Source organism: Mustela erminea, chromosome 11, assembly GCF_009829155.1.
Source record: "Mustela erminea isolate mMusErm1 chromosome 11, mMusErm1.Pri, whole genome shotgun sequence".
NCBI lineage: Eukaryota > Metazoa > Chordata > Mammalia > Carnivora > Mustelidae > Mustela > Mustela erminea.
The window spans coordinates 37,920,291-37,937,973 of record NC_045624.1 but is presented as its reverse complement, the minus strand read 5'-3'; the positions used below and the strand labels follow the sequence as shown (position 1 = coordinate 37,937,973).

General features: G+C 37.6%; 2 protein-coding genes across 5 annotated transcripts in view; both read right to left on the bottom strand.

The window, feature by feature from the left end:
* The window catches only part of IMMP2L (inner mitochondrial membrane peptidase subunit 2), an 866,166-nt gene that overhangs the window by 281,134 nt on the left and 567,349 nt on the right, over positions 1–17,683 (bottom strand). The window lies entirely within an intron of this gene.
* On the bottom strand, positions 14,607–15,975 carry LOC116568920 (annexin A2-like). The gene has a single exon (XM_032304752.1). The coding sequence runs from the start codon at positions 15,923–15,925 to the stop codon at positions 14,906–14,908; it is 1,020 nt and encodes a 339-aa protein (XP_032160643.1). The 5' UTR covers positions 15,926–15,975; the 3' UTR covers positions 14,607–14,905.

Here is a 17,683-nt window from a genome sequence, read left to right as displayed (position 1 = left end):
TTCAAAATGTAACACTTCACCAAAGTAAATATGCAGTTTCAATAAGATTTATATTTCATATTATATCTTGCAGAGAAAATGAAATCATCTAAACCATTTGCATCTCCTTGTGAAAATTAGTCTCACAATTTTTCACTAAATTATAAATATTCTTTATTTTTAAAGGAAATTAGATCAGAGTTTTTGACTGAACTGTTCCTTTCACTGCCTGATTAACCATTATATTTCCATAATTTTACTGCCATTACATACAGCCTGAGCTAAAGGATCTCTGCACAGTGACGCTGATGAAATTGTGCAGGACTACTTATAGACATTTAGAAAATTCCCCTTCCATGTCTATCTGTTTTAGATAACCAAAAATGTATAAGACAACATTAAGCCTCAGTGATCACCAAAGAGCTGGATTTTAGAACAATGGAATATCATTTTCCTATTATACTGACAAACACATAATAATGATAATAATAGCAATACTAGAATACAGTTTGCTGTTGAAGGTCTAGGGACATGGGTACTCTCTATATAAAGCAAATGGTCATTAACAGGCTTTTCTGTAAAACAGTGTCAAGATTTTATATTCTTTTTTTTTTTAAGATTTTTTACTTATTTATTTGACAGAGAGAGAGAGATCACAAGTAGGAAGAGAGGCAGGCGGAGGGAGAGGGAGAAACAGGCTCCCTGCTGAGCAGAGCGCCCAATGCGGGACTCGATTCCAGGACCCTGAGACCATTATCTGAGCCGAAGGCAGAGGCTTAACCCACTGAGCCACCTAGGCACCCAAGATTTTATATTCTTTAATGTGACAATTATATTTTTAGGAATTTGTCCTAATGGAATGATTATGTGTATATACAAAATTTTAGTTATATGGATATTACCTATTTTAAAAAATCAGTAAGAGTAGATTTGTTAAAAAGTCTATCCACATAGTAAAATATTTTCCAGTCTTTAAAAGTTATAAAAGGATTTTTAATATTGTGAAATTATCAACATAATTTATAGATTAAAATGGAAATAGAAGGGGTGTCTGGGTGGCTCAGTGGGTTAAAGCCTCTGCGTTCGGCTCAGGTCATGATCTCAGGGTCCTGTGATGGAGCCCCGAGTCAGTCTCTCTGCTCAGCGGGGAGCCTGCTTCTCCCTGCCACCCCCACCCTCCCGCCTGCCTCTCTGCCTACTTGTGATCTCTGCCTGTCAAATAAATAAATAAAATATTTTTTTAAAAGATTTAAAAAATGGAAATAGAGAATATTATGTGTACTGTGACCTTATATCTATAATTGGGAGAAAGAAAATGCACATGTGATTGTACTAGCAAAAAATCAGGAAGGGCATAAAACCAAAGCTGAGGGGTATGAAGTTCTGTATATGGTTTTTTAAAAAATGCCTAGATTTTTTGGTTCAGATTTGTGGGAAGTATATGAACAGATGACAACTGTTTGGGTCATTACATGAGAAGAAGTGCTCCAACAAAGGAAAGTTCCCCCACCTAATACGGACACAGTACTAACATTAATGAAATAATATGAAAAGCAATTCTTATCACCATAAAACAATATTTAATGCCAACAACTTGTAAGCTTTAGAGGACTTGAAAAGTACTTTATATTTTTAAATAATGTATATTTTAAGATCATGAGGCAAAACAGAATATGCAAAGTGAGCTATCTATATAATTAAAGTCTTATGAATTACCACTTGAAATATATCTATAAATTTTAATGTAATATTAAACTCATGAATCTAATCAAATGATTCAAAATGGTTAAAAAAAAGCTATTACTAACATTAATCCCATTACTGCTCAAAATCTATTTCTATATTTTAATCATTAGGCTGTTGAATGTAAGTAGAAGTGGTATGAAAGTTATTATAGATTTACACTGTGAAAGTCATTGAACTTCCCTTTGTCTAAATTTTCTTGGCCATTTGCCTATCTCCTGGGAAGTGTCAGAAATAACAAGTGAAGGATTATATGCCTTCCTTTAGGGATACAATATATGCTGTCCAATAAATACTAAAATTTGTATTTAAATTTGTAATCTCAGTGTTTTCATAATAAGCATTGTTTTAACAATATTTGTTTCTGGAGCCTGTTAAGCATTCTGTTTTATGCCACTGGTTTAATTAGGCAAGATTTCTCCAGAGGCTTGGACAGGATGCCTAGAATTGTCTGCATAGGTCTCCCATCAGTTTGGTGTGGCAGAATGTGTCTAATTGGAATGGCTGTACAAAGGGGAATAAGGTCTACCAGAGTCCAAAGACATCTATAATATTTAATGTTCTTCTTGAATTTCATTTCGTATCTTGATAAAAATGCAGCTTTCACCCTGTTACAGGGCAAACAGAGCCATGTCTTTGGTCTCATCACCTCTGTAATGATTTCATGTTCTTGCATGTTCTTGCTGTACCTTGTAAATTGCAGTAGGAAGGTACTGGAGCAGGAGGAAGGTACTTTAGAATACCCAGGAGAGACCTTCTTGTGTTTCATGGGAATGGAAAGACTAGCAACTATGCCACGCTCTCGATTCCTGCCTCCATGCTCCTCCTGACGTCGAATGTATATCTTAACCCTGTTTCTAGGCTTTCATGCTTCCCCTATTTGTAGTAAAATCCTAAAACCTCCTTCTGGACTGTATAGAATTTTATGTTTGCACGGCTCAGGATTGGCCCAGATTGTAACAGAATTAACATCATTACTAGAAGTCATTTTAGCTAGAATCTAATGTAAGGATTAATCCGTCAAAAATACCACAGTGTATTGGCCACTAATTACATATATCACTGTGCAGTCTAAATTTTAACTCATTAATAAGAGAACTCATATCTGGGAATGTCTTGTATTAGGTCATCTTTTGTTGTTCTAAAGAATGGTCATGTATCAAAACACAAGACATCATCACAGTAAAAAATAAACATTGCTGTTTGAATCATCAAAAGAAGATGGAGAATAAAAAGTCCATTCAACAGCTATAAAAACTCATATAAAAAGAAAGTCATATCAAATTAGAACTTCCCTCCTCCTTTTATTTTGAGATATAATTAACATACAACATTTTACTAGTTTTGAGGATATGACATAATGATTTGGTATTTGTATGTATTACAAAATAATCACCACATGAAGTTTCGTTAACATTCATCACCACACATAGCTATAATTTTTTTTTTTTTTTTAGATTTTGGAAAATATTGCCTGGGTTTGGCATCATTTTTATACACGGTTAGAGCTAGAAAGGCCCATGAGTGCTTGTGATTTCACCCATTCTCCTTGGCCTAGGTGCTTCTACTGGGTCACCTTGTTCCTTGCAAAGGCATGAAGTGGGGTACAATTTCCATGGAGTACAACCTCATTACTAAGGGTTATCCTGCTACAAGTGAGCCACTGAGTGTAGGCACCCTACTTAACCAATCTGGGTCTCTCATTTTCAGGGAGAAAAGACTAGAGCAGAGGCCCAAACCAGAAGTCAGAAAAAGTCAGAAAATCAAGGCTAGCTTGTAGAAATGTTTTGTTTGGTTCATGCATTTTTTTTTTTTTTTTTAATCTTGAACTAGCCAAACAAGCAGGAGACTTGACATAAAAATTCCTATATCTTGTTCCTCTTGAAAAAAAGATCTGGCAATCTTAGGCACACATTCTTGCATGAAAGAAAGTCCACTGGAGCTGAGAAGCAGATATGGAGGATGTGCTAGAGTACCAACAGCTTGTTTAACAAATCTCTAGTGCCTGAGGGCCTGTGAGGTTAGGAATCTGTAGAAATCTTGACAATTTCTTTCACCTCTATTATCGTAATAACTACTGAGTCAACAGGTTTGAAATCTCCAGGGGAAGTCTAGCTCACAGTAAGTGAGTAAATTCTAGAGCTATCTTTTCCTAAAATAAATTCATAAAGGAGATCAATTAACTGGGCCCTAGCAAACAGTTACAATCCTTCTTTCAGACTCAGAGAATATTTATTTCAAAAACCCTCTAATAAAGGGATTTTCACAGTCTATTGCATTAGAAGGCAAGAAAGGCATCTGAAAGGTTTGGTTAAGTTTTATTATACAATTAACTAAAGGAACATTAAAGCTAAATATAATACTACTCATGCTGTAAAGCAGAGATTAGTCTTAAATGGATATTATCTGTAAAATCAAGATAAAAATGAGTAATTTTCAATGTTGGATTCTGTATACTTGCTTCATTATCAATAATGGGAATTTTGTACATACAGCTGCATTTGCAATGATTCATTTTTTTTTAAATTCAGGGCAGTTTTATTAATTAGTACTCTCCAAACCTTTTACTTAGGTCATTATTTCAGTTGCATTCTTGTTGTCCCTGGCAGATTTTGCTTTGTATCGTGTGAATCTTCTAAATTTAAACAAAAGAAACTACGTAGACTTGTGTTGCTCTTTGGGTTCATTCTTGATATACAGTCACAAATGTGGAGCTTATAACTTCAGATATACTTTCAGAATTTCATTATTCTGTATTTTAGTGTAATATTTATATACTCAATATTCAATATAATGTTCAATGCTTTTATGTATTATTTTGCATTCCCATCCCAAACAGTCCTTTCTGCCCTGCTACCTCAGAAAGTGCCCCAATCCAAACATCCTCGTTATTATTAAGGTGAATTACAGATGAGGTTGGAAAAACCAGGTTAATGTTACAAATGTGTTTTCTGTAACACCTTCATTTCTTAGATAGGGACCGGGTCTTGGAGGGACGGGAGATCATGGGAAAGGTGCCATCAGTCAGAGGCACCGGGTGGTTATGTGCATAGAAAACTCTGAGCAGTAAAATGAGTTTCTGAGCACTGGGGTCAGTACTCTTTAGCAGGCTCCTATGTAGGGTAGGGACAGGATACGAAAGGGATAGTTTACATACTTTGGCTATTTTCTCACAGCACCTGCTCCCTGAATCAGGCCACTGAGCAGTAGCAAGAGAGTCTCTCAGAGAACCTGAGAGACTCCAGTTGGGGTTCGAAGTGATCTAAGAATATGGCAGTAGGAGCAACAAGCTGTTTCAGATTTATCTTCTATAATTCCTTACGCAAAGGCATTTTAGCAGTACTGATAACGACAAGAGCATCGACTTCAGAGAACTGAGATTTTTTTTTCTGAAACAAACTTTTCTTGGTTAAACTGAAGAGTTATTTCGCTGTCACTAACTAGGAGTCTAAGAAATTTAATAAGCAAATGGTGACAACTGGCCTTCTTAGTAATTCTGCCTTGATTATGTGAACTCTGTCAAATGTGTAGTATGACTTTTGACTTCTGTACTTGAAAAGAGCTGAAATCGTTTTGTAATTTTGTATTTTGATTCTGAAATAAATGTTCTCAGTTAACTGTAAACATTTTTCAGGCATTTAGTATAGTCATAGCCATGAATTAATTTCCACCAGTTTATTAACTGAAGTATGTCAAAATAGAACATTGCAATTTTCAGGTACTGAACATAATGACAACTACACCTCATGGTCTAGGGTGGTTGTATGTAAATGAATATATTTATATAGCACATATATAAAATATACAGCATGTATGTAATACATATATATGTATGTGTATGTGTGTGTATTCTACCATACAATATGGAATCTTGCTATTTAAAGAAACTCCTCTGATCTATAATGAAACTCCTGGACTGAAGAATACAATCACTGATCTTATTTTATAAACCTGGGTTTTTGAACATTGAATATGCTTAGAGTTGGCACATTGAAGGGCTTCAATTTAGAAAGAGTTTTGAGTGGCTGGGAATAAATGTCTTTCGGTGAGAAGAGGAAAGTTGAGAAGGCCAAAAACTTTGAGGAGGAGTTAAAAGAATTGTGAGCGTTTGTAGAGGAATTGTGGAGGAGATGAATACGTAACATAAATATGAATACTGACTACACTTTTAATCAGACTCCTGAAGTGCTGACCTTTGCATAGAAGTACCACTTCTCTATTCCCAAAGTACAACATGCACTTGGGAGTGTCTGAGTTGCTTCCACTGCAGTCAAGACAGGTTTTGCCCCTCTATCCACACTATCTCAATGAATATGTCTTTGTAACAGAGCACCAGTTAAGGCCACAGAATAAAAATTAACTGGTCTTCAAAGGAATCAAATCATCAAATAAGCCTCATAACCCTAATACTGCAATGAAGTTCATTGGCTTTCTACTTACAGCTTCCACCACATTAGCAAATAGTGCTTCATTCTTTTGGTAGTCTTGAAGGATATGGAAACCATGAAAAATCCTGAAAGTACAAGGAACTGACATTTTCTACATCAAGCCATATCTGTATCCATCAATGAATCATGGAAATGGCAGACCAACTGAGATATAAAACAAATACTAGTACACAAGAGCGGAAGTGAGAATACTTAACATTGATGCAAGATGTCCGTAGCATGTGCAGTCACCCAGAGAATGCTATTGCAAGAACGGCTCAGGGACCAGCCTGTGTCTAACATCCTACTTGCTATAGGCCTCTATGTGGCTCTCGCTGGGGTGTGAGAGAACAAGCTTCAGGCAGGAAGTGTTTTGGTAAAAGTGAGGAGAGGTAGGATGAAGGCAGTCTTGACCATTTACATGGAGCCACCATTTAACTTGTACCCATAACTAACGTCTCACTGGACAGATACCCACAAAAAGAAAACAGGGTTATTTTCCTTACAAATATAAAATGAATGTTTTATCTTTGATGAAGTCAGCTTCTGAAATCTACTTGTTTTCAAAGCTGTTTGTGATGGACAGAATCTGTGGAATTCACATAAGTACATTACAGCTATGCACCCCAAGCAACATGGCTAGAGCATCTTCAGTATAACCTTTTGGATTTATACAAAGATGTGAGGTATACACCGACATGCCCACCTGCCACCTTGTTGTCTCATGATGATGGTTACCATATGACATTGTCCAAAGTCAGGCAATAGACAATGGAGAGTCAGATGGGGATGGGGGCATTTTAGTGGCTGCCAGCACGGGTGTCGGGGTGGGAAGATCTTTACAACCAGACTGGCCAATTTACCATTCAATGGGTAAGATGTCCGCTTGAGGTTCAGGTGTCCCTCCCCTGCTACTATCACATTAGGGACTCCCCAGAGGTAAGACTCTATTCTGACAAGATGAAGAACCATAAACAGACTTAATTTGATTTTAATTACTTTCGAAAGCTCTTGAGCTCCCCACCCTGAGTTAAAAGGAATACAGTTTTGCTTGCCAGAAGAAAGCTAAATTCCAGTAATGGCAAAATAAAGTTATATAGTTTTACGTACCTTATTGTTAGGACATAAGAATGTGCACCTATTCCATTTTCTTTATTCCAGCACATATCAGTGCACTAATACACTCTCTAGCGACTGTGGTGACAAGCACTATTAATGTTTCAAGTGACTGCTGGATTCAAATTTTTCTAGTAAAACTGAGTTGAGTATGTGTGCGGGGAGAAGTGAAGTGTCACGTGATCACTGAAAGTCTCATAACTCCTCCAAAATGCTCAGTCTCCTGGAGAATGTTGACAGTGTGGAGGTCAGAAGGATGAGTAGAATATGAAGCATCCTGGCTTGTTTCTGTTCCAGCCCTGTCGAACTTATTAATTTTTAAAATGCTGCATAGTACTATTGCTTGGTGGAAGAGTTTGCAGTTAGGCTCCAATAACTACATGCAATTTGCTCCCTTGAAAATGTCAACTTTATGCCCCCAATAGGAAACTGAATAGCATTAACAAATTGTCTCCAGGAAAAAAAAAAAAAAAAGAAAGAAAGAAAAAAGAAAATCCACGAGGTCTGGGGTTTTACAAAATCAACAGCAACTGGTCACCTCTGAAAACAGCAACATCATTTACTCGCTCAGCTCAATAGCTACTTACATAGCTCCAGTGACTAAGCTATCATAAACTTTATCTCTGTAATTTTTTTCTGCTATTTATACTGTGATAACCTGTTCCTATGATAGTTTATCAATGCTTTAAACTAAAAAAAATACGAATGTGAAATTTAACGTCTAACTCCTTTGCTCAATGGTGTATGCATTTGTTTCCAGCTCTCCTAGCATGTCTGCTCTTCTTCCCCTCAGCTGGGCGGAGTCCACAGAGCTATGGAGGATGGGAAGAATGTAATGTCTGAGAAGCTAGAAGGGCTTCAATTTAGAAAGAGTTTTGAGTGGCTGGGAATAAACGTCTTTCGGTGAGAAGAGGAAAGTTGAGAAGGGCAAAAACTTTGAGGAGGAGTTAAAAGAATTGTGAGCGTTTGTAGAGGAACTGTGGGGACAATGAAAGGAAGATGGAGAGAATATTTCCAAGGACTAACAGAAGTTACCTGATTAGGGTAAACCAACCACAGAGGAACAGAGCCGTGACTAGAGAAACACAGCCAGGGGAAGGAGAGTGGCGTGCCAATGGATTCACCAAAGGGAGCACAGAAGCACTGCCAGCTCCACTTGGAGACCAAAGCCCCTTTGAGTTACTAAATTTGCCTTCTAGCAATTTAACAGAGCCTCGGAATCAGAGACTGTTTTTTGCATTGTTATTACAATCCCATGATTGTCCTTTCCCTTCTTAGGTTATCCTGGAAAAGTTTTATTTTTTGTAAGAAAACTCAGAGATCAAAATACTGCCAGTTGCAAGTGTTCTCCATCTAGAGCGTCAAGGGAATCCCTTTCCAAAAACGACAACCATATCTCCACCTGTAATGCATCCTTTCCCGAGGCTAAGGACTGTCCTGCTGTTTTTAGTTGACTGTAGGCCATGAACAAGAACTACCAACTGTGCTCAAGGATACTCCTTCTTGGGTAAAACCAGAGTTATGCTGAGGCGACAATTTGCCAGGTTAGTTAACGCCTTCCTACCATTCTTTAGTATACGCAGCACATTGTTGTCACTTTTTTTTTTTTTTTTTTTTAGTCCATAAAATTTTATTTCAAATAATGGGCACCCACTTAAAATGGAACATATGATGACTACCCACATGTGTTGTTCCTTACAGGAAGTCACTCTGATTCTGGAATGAAAGACAGTGATTAATGTGAGAAGGCTCGCCTGCTTTTCTGAGTATCAGTCGCCTAATTCTGTACACACACAAAATGGACTCTAATCTCTCCAGCTGTCATGTTGATGCTCTTTAAGAGCTGTACATTTCACAGGCTCTGAAACCACTCTGCAGCTCAAACATGATCAACAGCTCTCCTCAAACCAGAACAGCAGCGCGAGATTATTAAATCAAAACGGGAGCGAACCCTCATCTTCACGTGTGCAGGAAATTCAGAGGGGGCCTGATTTCCATATGGTTCCCACAGCTGAAGCTTAATGAGTATCTTCCAGATACAGGTACAACCATTCATAATCCTCAAATACCTCGACAATCGAGTAAAACAAGTCCGAATAGAATTAAGGGAAATAATTTCCAACTGGTCTTACATGCCTGTGGGTTAAACGTATAAAGAAGGCTTTGATTTAAATAAAAGCAGATTCTCAGAAACATATGCTCACCACCCACCATTCCTCATCCAAATGGTAGAAACTAAGGAGTTTCATTTCACTGTGGCATTGGAGCTTTGCCAAGAGGCAGGAGCACAAACATCAGAGATTAAGAAAGATCTCCAGTATAAAATATGTTTTCAGGGGTCTAATCTATTTTAGGATAGGTTTATGGGCAATGGCATCATGTTTCGGACTGTCCACACAGAGCGATGTTCTCATTTATATAACATTATTAAACTCTATTTTGGACTTTTAAATAACCTAAACCTACTCTTTAAGATAAAATCTCTTCCTTGAAAGGATAGAACAGATTCATAAAAATACTTCTCTCAAAATCTTCTGATTCAGCTTCATTTAAAAATGTATAGCCCCAAATCCTCGCTGATGTATATACCCTCTCTCTCCCACCTTTTATCAGTTCTTTCTTTCCACTGCCATCTGTTTGCCTGGCTTTTTCCAGCACGTTGCCCACCCCTCCAGGCTGTTCACTGGCACCTGGATGCCTCCCTCTAACTCTTTACAGCACAATCCAAGCAATGTCCCGCATCTTTTCCAATTCTTTGCAAAGATTTTTTCTCAACACTACCGCCCCCCCACCCCGCCCCGTATATTTTGGATACTTATCCTTCTCAGATACCGTTTTTGGGTAACGTGCAAGTTTGCTTTTGGTCTTTGTTAAAAACACAATGATGGGACGCCTGGGTGGCTCAGTTGGTTGGACGACTGCCTTCGGCTCAGGTCATGGTCCCGGAGTAACGTGCAAGTTTGCTTTTGGTCTTTGTTAAAAACACAATGATGGGACGCCTGGGTGGCTCAGTTGGTTGGACGACTGCCTTCGGTAACGTGCAAGTTTGCTTTTGGTCTTTGTTAAAAACACAATGATGGGACGCCTGGGTGGCTCAGTTGGTTGGACGACTGCCTTCGGCTCAGGTCATGGTCCCGGAGTCCCGGGATCGAGTCCCACATCGGGCTCCCAGCTCCATGGGGAGTCTGCTTCGCTCTCTGACCTTCTCCTTGCTCATGCTCTCTCTCACTGTCTCTCTCTCAAATAAATAAATAAAATCTTAAAAAAAAAAAAAACACACACAATGATTTTCTGTTATATTGCTTTGTGTTACACATAGGACGAAAACTTTCTGGCTACCTCATCTTTTACAATTACAATTCAACAAAATCCTCATAATGCCGAGCTTTAAGGACTTGAACACTATATTCAGAGGAGTCCTATGGTGGAAAAGTAGCTAGTTCAAATGCTTCTGGAAAAGCCAAGCTTCCATTTCATTAACTTTTAATACTTAAATTCTGTCTGCTCCTAGGCACACTGACCTAATCACTTAATCAATATGCAACTGCAGAATTATTACGGATTTAAAACAAATAGGTAACGTGATTGAATAAAAGAAAAGGCAAGGAAATGGAACTCAAAGGTTGTGAGAGAAGACAATCCCACATTGTGAGAGAAGACAATAAATAAGGTAAATGGCCATATTTCAATCCCTTATAGTATCTTTCTTTTTTTTTCCTTATAGTATCTTTCAAACTATATCACTACTCTTCTAAATTAAAATCTCATTTTAATTAGTTCCCAACAATCCAATCTAATCACTTTCAAGTCAAAGACTCAGCTGTTTAGAATGCAGACTGGATGGCTGCTGTGGTTATGTGTACTTGACCTCCTGCCTGTTAACAAAGAGACTCAATTAATTATTTGCTGTTTTGAATGGCTATTTCATTTCACCTCCACCTTTCTTTAAGTGTTAAAAGGCTCAATTGCTTTATCACCTTAACCTTAGCTTTGGAGAATGCACACGGAATTTCTTAACTGCCACCTAATAAACCATCTTGATCCAGAAAGCTAATTTTCAGGCCCATAGCTCCTACGTGTCTTATGCTAGAGTCAGCTAAAGTAACATATTGACCTGGTAGCACATCAGCTTCCAAGAGAGCCTTTTCATTCTGAACAGCAAGCTGGGTTCTAAACTCTTCCCTTGGTTTATAGGTAAAGAGACGCACCAGGGGCTGTGGTGTCCCGGTCATGGCGAAACACTGGTTTCATTTGGAATCTTACCAAACAAAAATGAAAGGCTTTCACTATACACTGAAGGCATGTAAATTAATAGTGTATTTTATAAAGATTTTATTTACCTATTTGACAGAGAGAAGAGAGAGCTGAGAGCCAAGAGCACAAGCAGGAGAACAGCAGAAGGAGTGGGAGAAGCAGGCTTCCTGCTGAGCAGGAAGGGCCACCCCCGACCCCCATGTGGGGCTTGATCCTAGGACCAAGGGATTATGACCTGATCCTAAGGCAAACACTTAACCAACTGAGTCGCCCAGGCACCCCAATAGTATTTTGGTTTTTCCAGTGTACTTTTAACTTTCCCTGCGTACTTCTAGTTAAATTGAACTCAGTAGTATAATCTCATATTGAAATCCTGAAACCCCAAACCAGAACAACAAAATAGCTTCAAAGTAAATATGAAAAAAGGTTTCTGCAATGTATATGCAAAGTCTTACTGATACCAGTAAAGGTCTAAATGTGAAAAACTAGCCACAAAGCCAAAAGATAGCAAAGAATCTTCCTACTTCCTTTCAATTCCTTTTATACTACCATGTAACATTTTAGAAGTACCCATTTGCTAAATATTTGTTTATTTAGAAATTATTCCTATCTCCACAAGTATATCATAAGATGTGAAAACAGTGATTGTTTGAACCTTCTCATTGTATCCAGTCCTAAGTCAGTTAATGGCATTCAAAAAACAATAGCAATAATAGTAATATTTTATATAATTATAATAATCATATTATCATTATTTGATGATGATTAGGTCATAACAAATCTACCAAGATATTGCTACCAGGCATGTTGTGTAAGTGGTACCATACAATAATTGCCCTTTTGTGCCTAGCTTATTTCACCTAGCATAAGGTTTAGCCATGGTGTTGCATATATCTGAATGTCATTCTTTGTCATTTTTATGACTGATACTAGTTATTTCATGAATATCCAAAATGATTTACCAACCCAGTAATAGTATCTTGGCATATTTCTTATTATCTAATTTCTTAAATGGAAACTTAAGTTTTGAAAAAAACAAAAACCTCATAACTACTCAATTCCTTCCTAAGGAATTTATACTGACATGAAAATAAATGATTCTATCATCTGCCAATCTTGGTGGTAGATAAGTGGTTCTGAAACTTTAAAATCTAGGATTGAGGGGCACCTGGGTGGTTCAGTAGGTTAAGCTTCTGCCTTTGACTCAGGTTATGGTCCTTGGGGTCCTGGGATCGAGCCCCACATCGGGGCTCTCTGCTCAGCGGGGAGCCTGCTTCCTCCTCTCTCTCTGCCTGCCTCTCTGCCTACATGTGATCTCTGTCTGTCAGATAAATAAATAAAATCTTTTAAAAAATAAATAAAATAAAATAAAATCTAGGGTTGAGCCCTGGAAATTTAGAATCCACATTTTAAAAAGCACCGAGGTAAAAAATAAGTAATTCCACACAAATAAAAATAAATAAATGAAAAGCACTTAAGTGACTGTGATGAAGGTGGTCCTAGTCCCCCTTTTATAAACATAGCTGGGAACCCTCAAATGAAAATCCTATGCAATTCAGCATAGCCTCCCCTCACCCCCACACCAATAAAGATATAGGCCATAGTGAAATATTTTCAAAATAAACATAACAATACAAATATTAAATATATACACAATTCTAAATCAGTGGGAAGGCAAATGTTTCTTACTAGAAAAAAAATTCTAATAATTCTATATTTAGCTTCAACCTCAAACTGGATCTATGACTTCTATTAAACAGCGTAACTCAAGTAAGAAAGAGCAAGACATTCCATTTCCAGTGCTTCTTAGAATATAAAAACTGCACTCAGAACAAAAACAATGACCAGAAACTATAATGTAACAGAAAGGTTGTGGTACTACATACAGAAGATTTTATTTCTTAGGGTCATTAGTCCATTCAGCAAATATTTGCAAAAGACAATCAGGTCCCAAGCACTCTGTCTAAGGTACTAGATTACTCAACAGCCCTTATTACAACTTACGGCACTCATGGTATTTTTAGGATTCAGGCCCTAAAGTATTTAGCTGTATTATCATGAGCAAGTCATGTACCTCTCTTAGCATCTAGTTTTTCATGAGTAAAAAGAAGTGATGACAACCGGTACTGCTGATCACCCCCTACCCTCGACTCTGCTGTAGGTATCAAATGAGCTATTAAACATATACTTCTAAGCATCTGATTTTTATAGAAGGAGTCTCAGAATGTGATAATAAATTATACTAGAGTCGTCCGGTTCCTACTTTAAGTAGGAGAGAAGTTATATTCTTTGAAACTAAGACCACAAAATGAACTTCTCACTACAGAGATCACCAGGTAACTTTCTGTGAAGTGTGCGTTGTGGTCTGTTACACCCAAACAACAACTGTCCCACCAAATGGAAAGCTTGATTCTACTTCCAAATACTTCTAAATAAATGTCGGTAGTTGTTTAATTTTTTCTCTCTTTTTTTCCCTTTTTTCTACTCTTCCTCCTCCCTTTTACCTTTTTTCTCTCCACCTTCCTTCCTTCCTCAGAACCTTCTTCATAGTATCTTGTTAATAAACTAAAGATGGTATACACAGATGAAGCCATTCTTAGGCCCAGTAATCTGTTGATTTCTTTTCATTAGTTTGTGAGCTGTTAAATTTGTAGCTAAATGTATTTTTAGTGGGCAATTTAATTGTTCCAGTGAAATGCAAAAGTTCAATCAACCAATTTTGTGTGGAAAGTGAAGGGAATCTAATTATTCTATCTGTTCTGTATTTTAATTAATTGTTCCTCACTCAAAAATGAAGTAACAGAATGAAGACAATGATATTGTATTTAAAATGCTCAGGAAATACAGCAGAGTTCACAGAACATCCTTGAAAACAAGCACATATGGAGAAATCCAAGGCCTAAGAGATATTTAGCATAAGCCACTAGAAATTTGACAAATGACAGACATTTGTCCACTTTTCAGTCCCATATTCATTGTTTCAGCATTTCTAGGATAATGGACTATGCTACTTTTTAAAATGTTTTTTAGGCTTTTATTCTGAGTATTTCAAAATGTTCTGACTTAATTATGGTAATATTTTTTTTAATAAAGTAAAAATTCAGTTTATTCATCTGTTTATGACACAGTACACAAGAGGCAAAGTGTTTCACATCATAGATTTCACTTCCAACTCCTTGGAATGTTCATTTCTTTGGCTAAAAGGAGAGACTAGACATGAGAGGCAGGCAATACTTAGGCAACTGCAATAAGGATGGGGAGCGGGTGATACTAACGCCATCCCTGCAGGGACGGGCGCAAGGGGACTATTAGTCATAAGCTACTTTCTAGAATTGTTAGCTGGAAACAAAGGAGCAACACTCCTGGATGCTTAACCGTCGTGGGCCTCAGTCATCCCCACCACACAGGTACAGCAGCGCTTTCTGGTAGTCGCCCTTCGTGTCTTGCTGGATGTAGTAATACAGGGACTTGCCATACTTTCTCTTGAATTCAGACCTAATTTTCAACATGTCCACTTCACTGCGAGAGACCATGATTCTTATCAGAACTTTATCACGAGTCCCCTTGCCCTTCATGGAGTCGTACAGCCGGTCAGCAAAATACAGGAGCTTATTCTGAATGCACTGGACCAGGTTTAGGAAAGCATTTTCCAGGTCTCCTTTGACCTCCTTCTTGATGCTCTCCAACATGTCATAAGGGCTGTAGCTCTTGTACCTATCAAATACTTTCTGGAGATGACACACACTCCGCTCAGTCATGATGCTGATCCACTTGGGTACATCAGTTCCTTTCCTCTTCACTCCGGCATCGTAGAGATCCCGGGCATCTTGGTCAATCAGTTCATAATCAATGACAGAGCCATCCTCTGCTCTTCTACCCTTTGCAAGGGCAACCATCAGCTTGCGGAAGTCACCAGATGTGTCAGAAACGATGTCCTTCTCCAGATCAGTCTTGTACATTTCCTTGTAGACTCTGTTAATTTCCTGAAGCTCTTGTTTGGTCCTTGAGCAGATGATCTCAATGAGGGAGTCCTCATCAGTCCCCAGTCCCTTCATGGAGGCTTTCAGCTCAGAAGCGTCATACTGAGCAGGTGTTTTTAATAGGCCCAAAATCACTGTCTCCAGGTGGCCGGACAAGGCTGATTTCAGCGCTGATGCAAGTTCCTTCTTGATCCTTCTCTGGTAGGCGAAGGCAATATCCTGTCTCTGTTCATTGCTGCGGTTGGTCAAAATGTTGACAATGGTGACCTCATCCACACCTTTGGTCTTGATGGCCGTTTCAATGTTCAGAGCATCACGCTCAGCATCAAAATTGGTGTATGCTTTGACCGACCCATATGCACTTGGGGGCGTGGAGTGATCACCCTCCAAGCTGAGCTTGCAGAGAATTTCGTGAACAGTAGACATTTTGAAGGAAGCTGGGCCCGGCGCCGAGAGCAGCGAGCGTCCTCAGTTGTAGAGCCAATTATGGTAATATTTTAAAAGAGTGAAATAATGGACATCTATATTTTACAACAAGAAAGGTACACCATAGACCAATTAGCATTTTCTAAAACACACAAATCAGATTAGAATTAAAACCAAGAAGATGGGTATGAGACTCACCATCTATTACTTGGAACACTATATTATAATTTCACATGGTGGTCATTATTATTTCCAATGAGTTTTCAGTGATGATAACAACAAGAATCAATATAAAGAAACGTGTAACACCAACATAGAGAAATCAGTGGTGGCAGCCCAAAATTATTTTCATTCTTCTAAAAAGTTTATATCCACAATAAATGATATGAGATAAATGTACCAAACCACTCATTGTTAAAAGTGACAAATCCTATTTAAAATAAGATTATCATCTACACTAAATATTCTATATTTTCGTGTGAGAAAGAAAAATTAATTACTTAATCTCAGTTTGAGTAGATTAATGGTTGCTACAAAAACCCTGTAGAGCCCTCGAGTTAATTTTCTGACTCCTTGATCTCTAAAATCCATTGATAACTCGGTTTCTAAGGTGTACTTCAAAACCACAAAGCTCTGTTTTTAAAGAGGAAAAATCTATAATTTTGCTAAATCCGACGCATCTTATTTTAAAATTTGTGTGAAAGTTCAAAAAGTAGAAATACATAAATTTAAACTAATTCTTATTAGAAATTTAAATTAATTAATGAAAAGATCTATAGAGGAAATTAAGAAGGGTTGGTGGTATTAACAATTTAAGGTCAACACTTGATATTACACCTAGAGAGGATCACAAGTCGGACCAACTGTTGGTCCAATAAGGTATTCTTCATGAGCTTCATATGATTTATATACAACTTCCCAAGAATATATGTACAACATGAATATTCACATAAACTGATGTATATTAAGCTAATTTTCTCTGGAGCAGAATGTACCGTATTGTCTAGCTATCACTACAAATCGCTCCAACTTTCCCAGTACTTTTGGTTTCACTAATTTCTGATTTTTCTGGAAAATCGCACTTGTTCCCATCATCCAGGAATAACTGCTAGCAACATTTTGGTATTCACCATTTCTCATTTCTTTCCTGACTCTCTCTCGATATTTTTTTCCCTGAGAAAGGTTTTTGTTTATTTTTATTGAAGTATAGTTGACATACAATGTTCCATTAGTTTCAGGTGGACAACATAGCGACTCAACAAGTCTATAGGGTTATGCTATGTTCGCATGTGGCTACCATCTGTCCATACAACTACCCTACATACTTAACATTTTAAAAAGGAAATTGTATATGATGTTTTGCAATCTGCTTTTTTCAAAATTTACCAGTTTTTTATGCCAAGTTCTTCTACTTCTTAGCTTCCAACAGAATGAGAAGTTTCAGATAGGACTAAGACAAATTAAAAGTGAAAGATTTGTGATTATCTGATTCATTCCATCAATACTGATGTTCGATGAGATACTCACCCAAATTAGGGTTTTGAGGTAATTGACTTACTGGGTTTGGCAGCAGTCACACTGTTAAAATTATGTGGGGGATTAATGGTTCTTGCCTACAGTTAGTTAGGTCTGCATTTGGCAATTCAGATCAATTGTTCATGCTTCCTACAGCATTTAGGAAAACTTTGCTCTGCTTACAATTAAGATTGGGACTGACAAAATAAACAATTATAACTCTGCTCCTAGGGCATGGAAAAA

What these genes read in the sequence shown, in the direction of transcription:
- LOC116568920 (XM_032304752.1), bottom strand. Translation starts at nt 15,925, where the DNA reads ATGTCTACTGTTCACGAAATTCTCTGCAAGCTCAGCTTGGAGGGTGAT.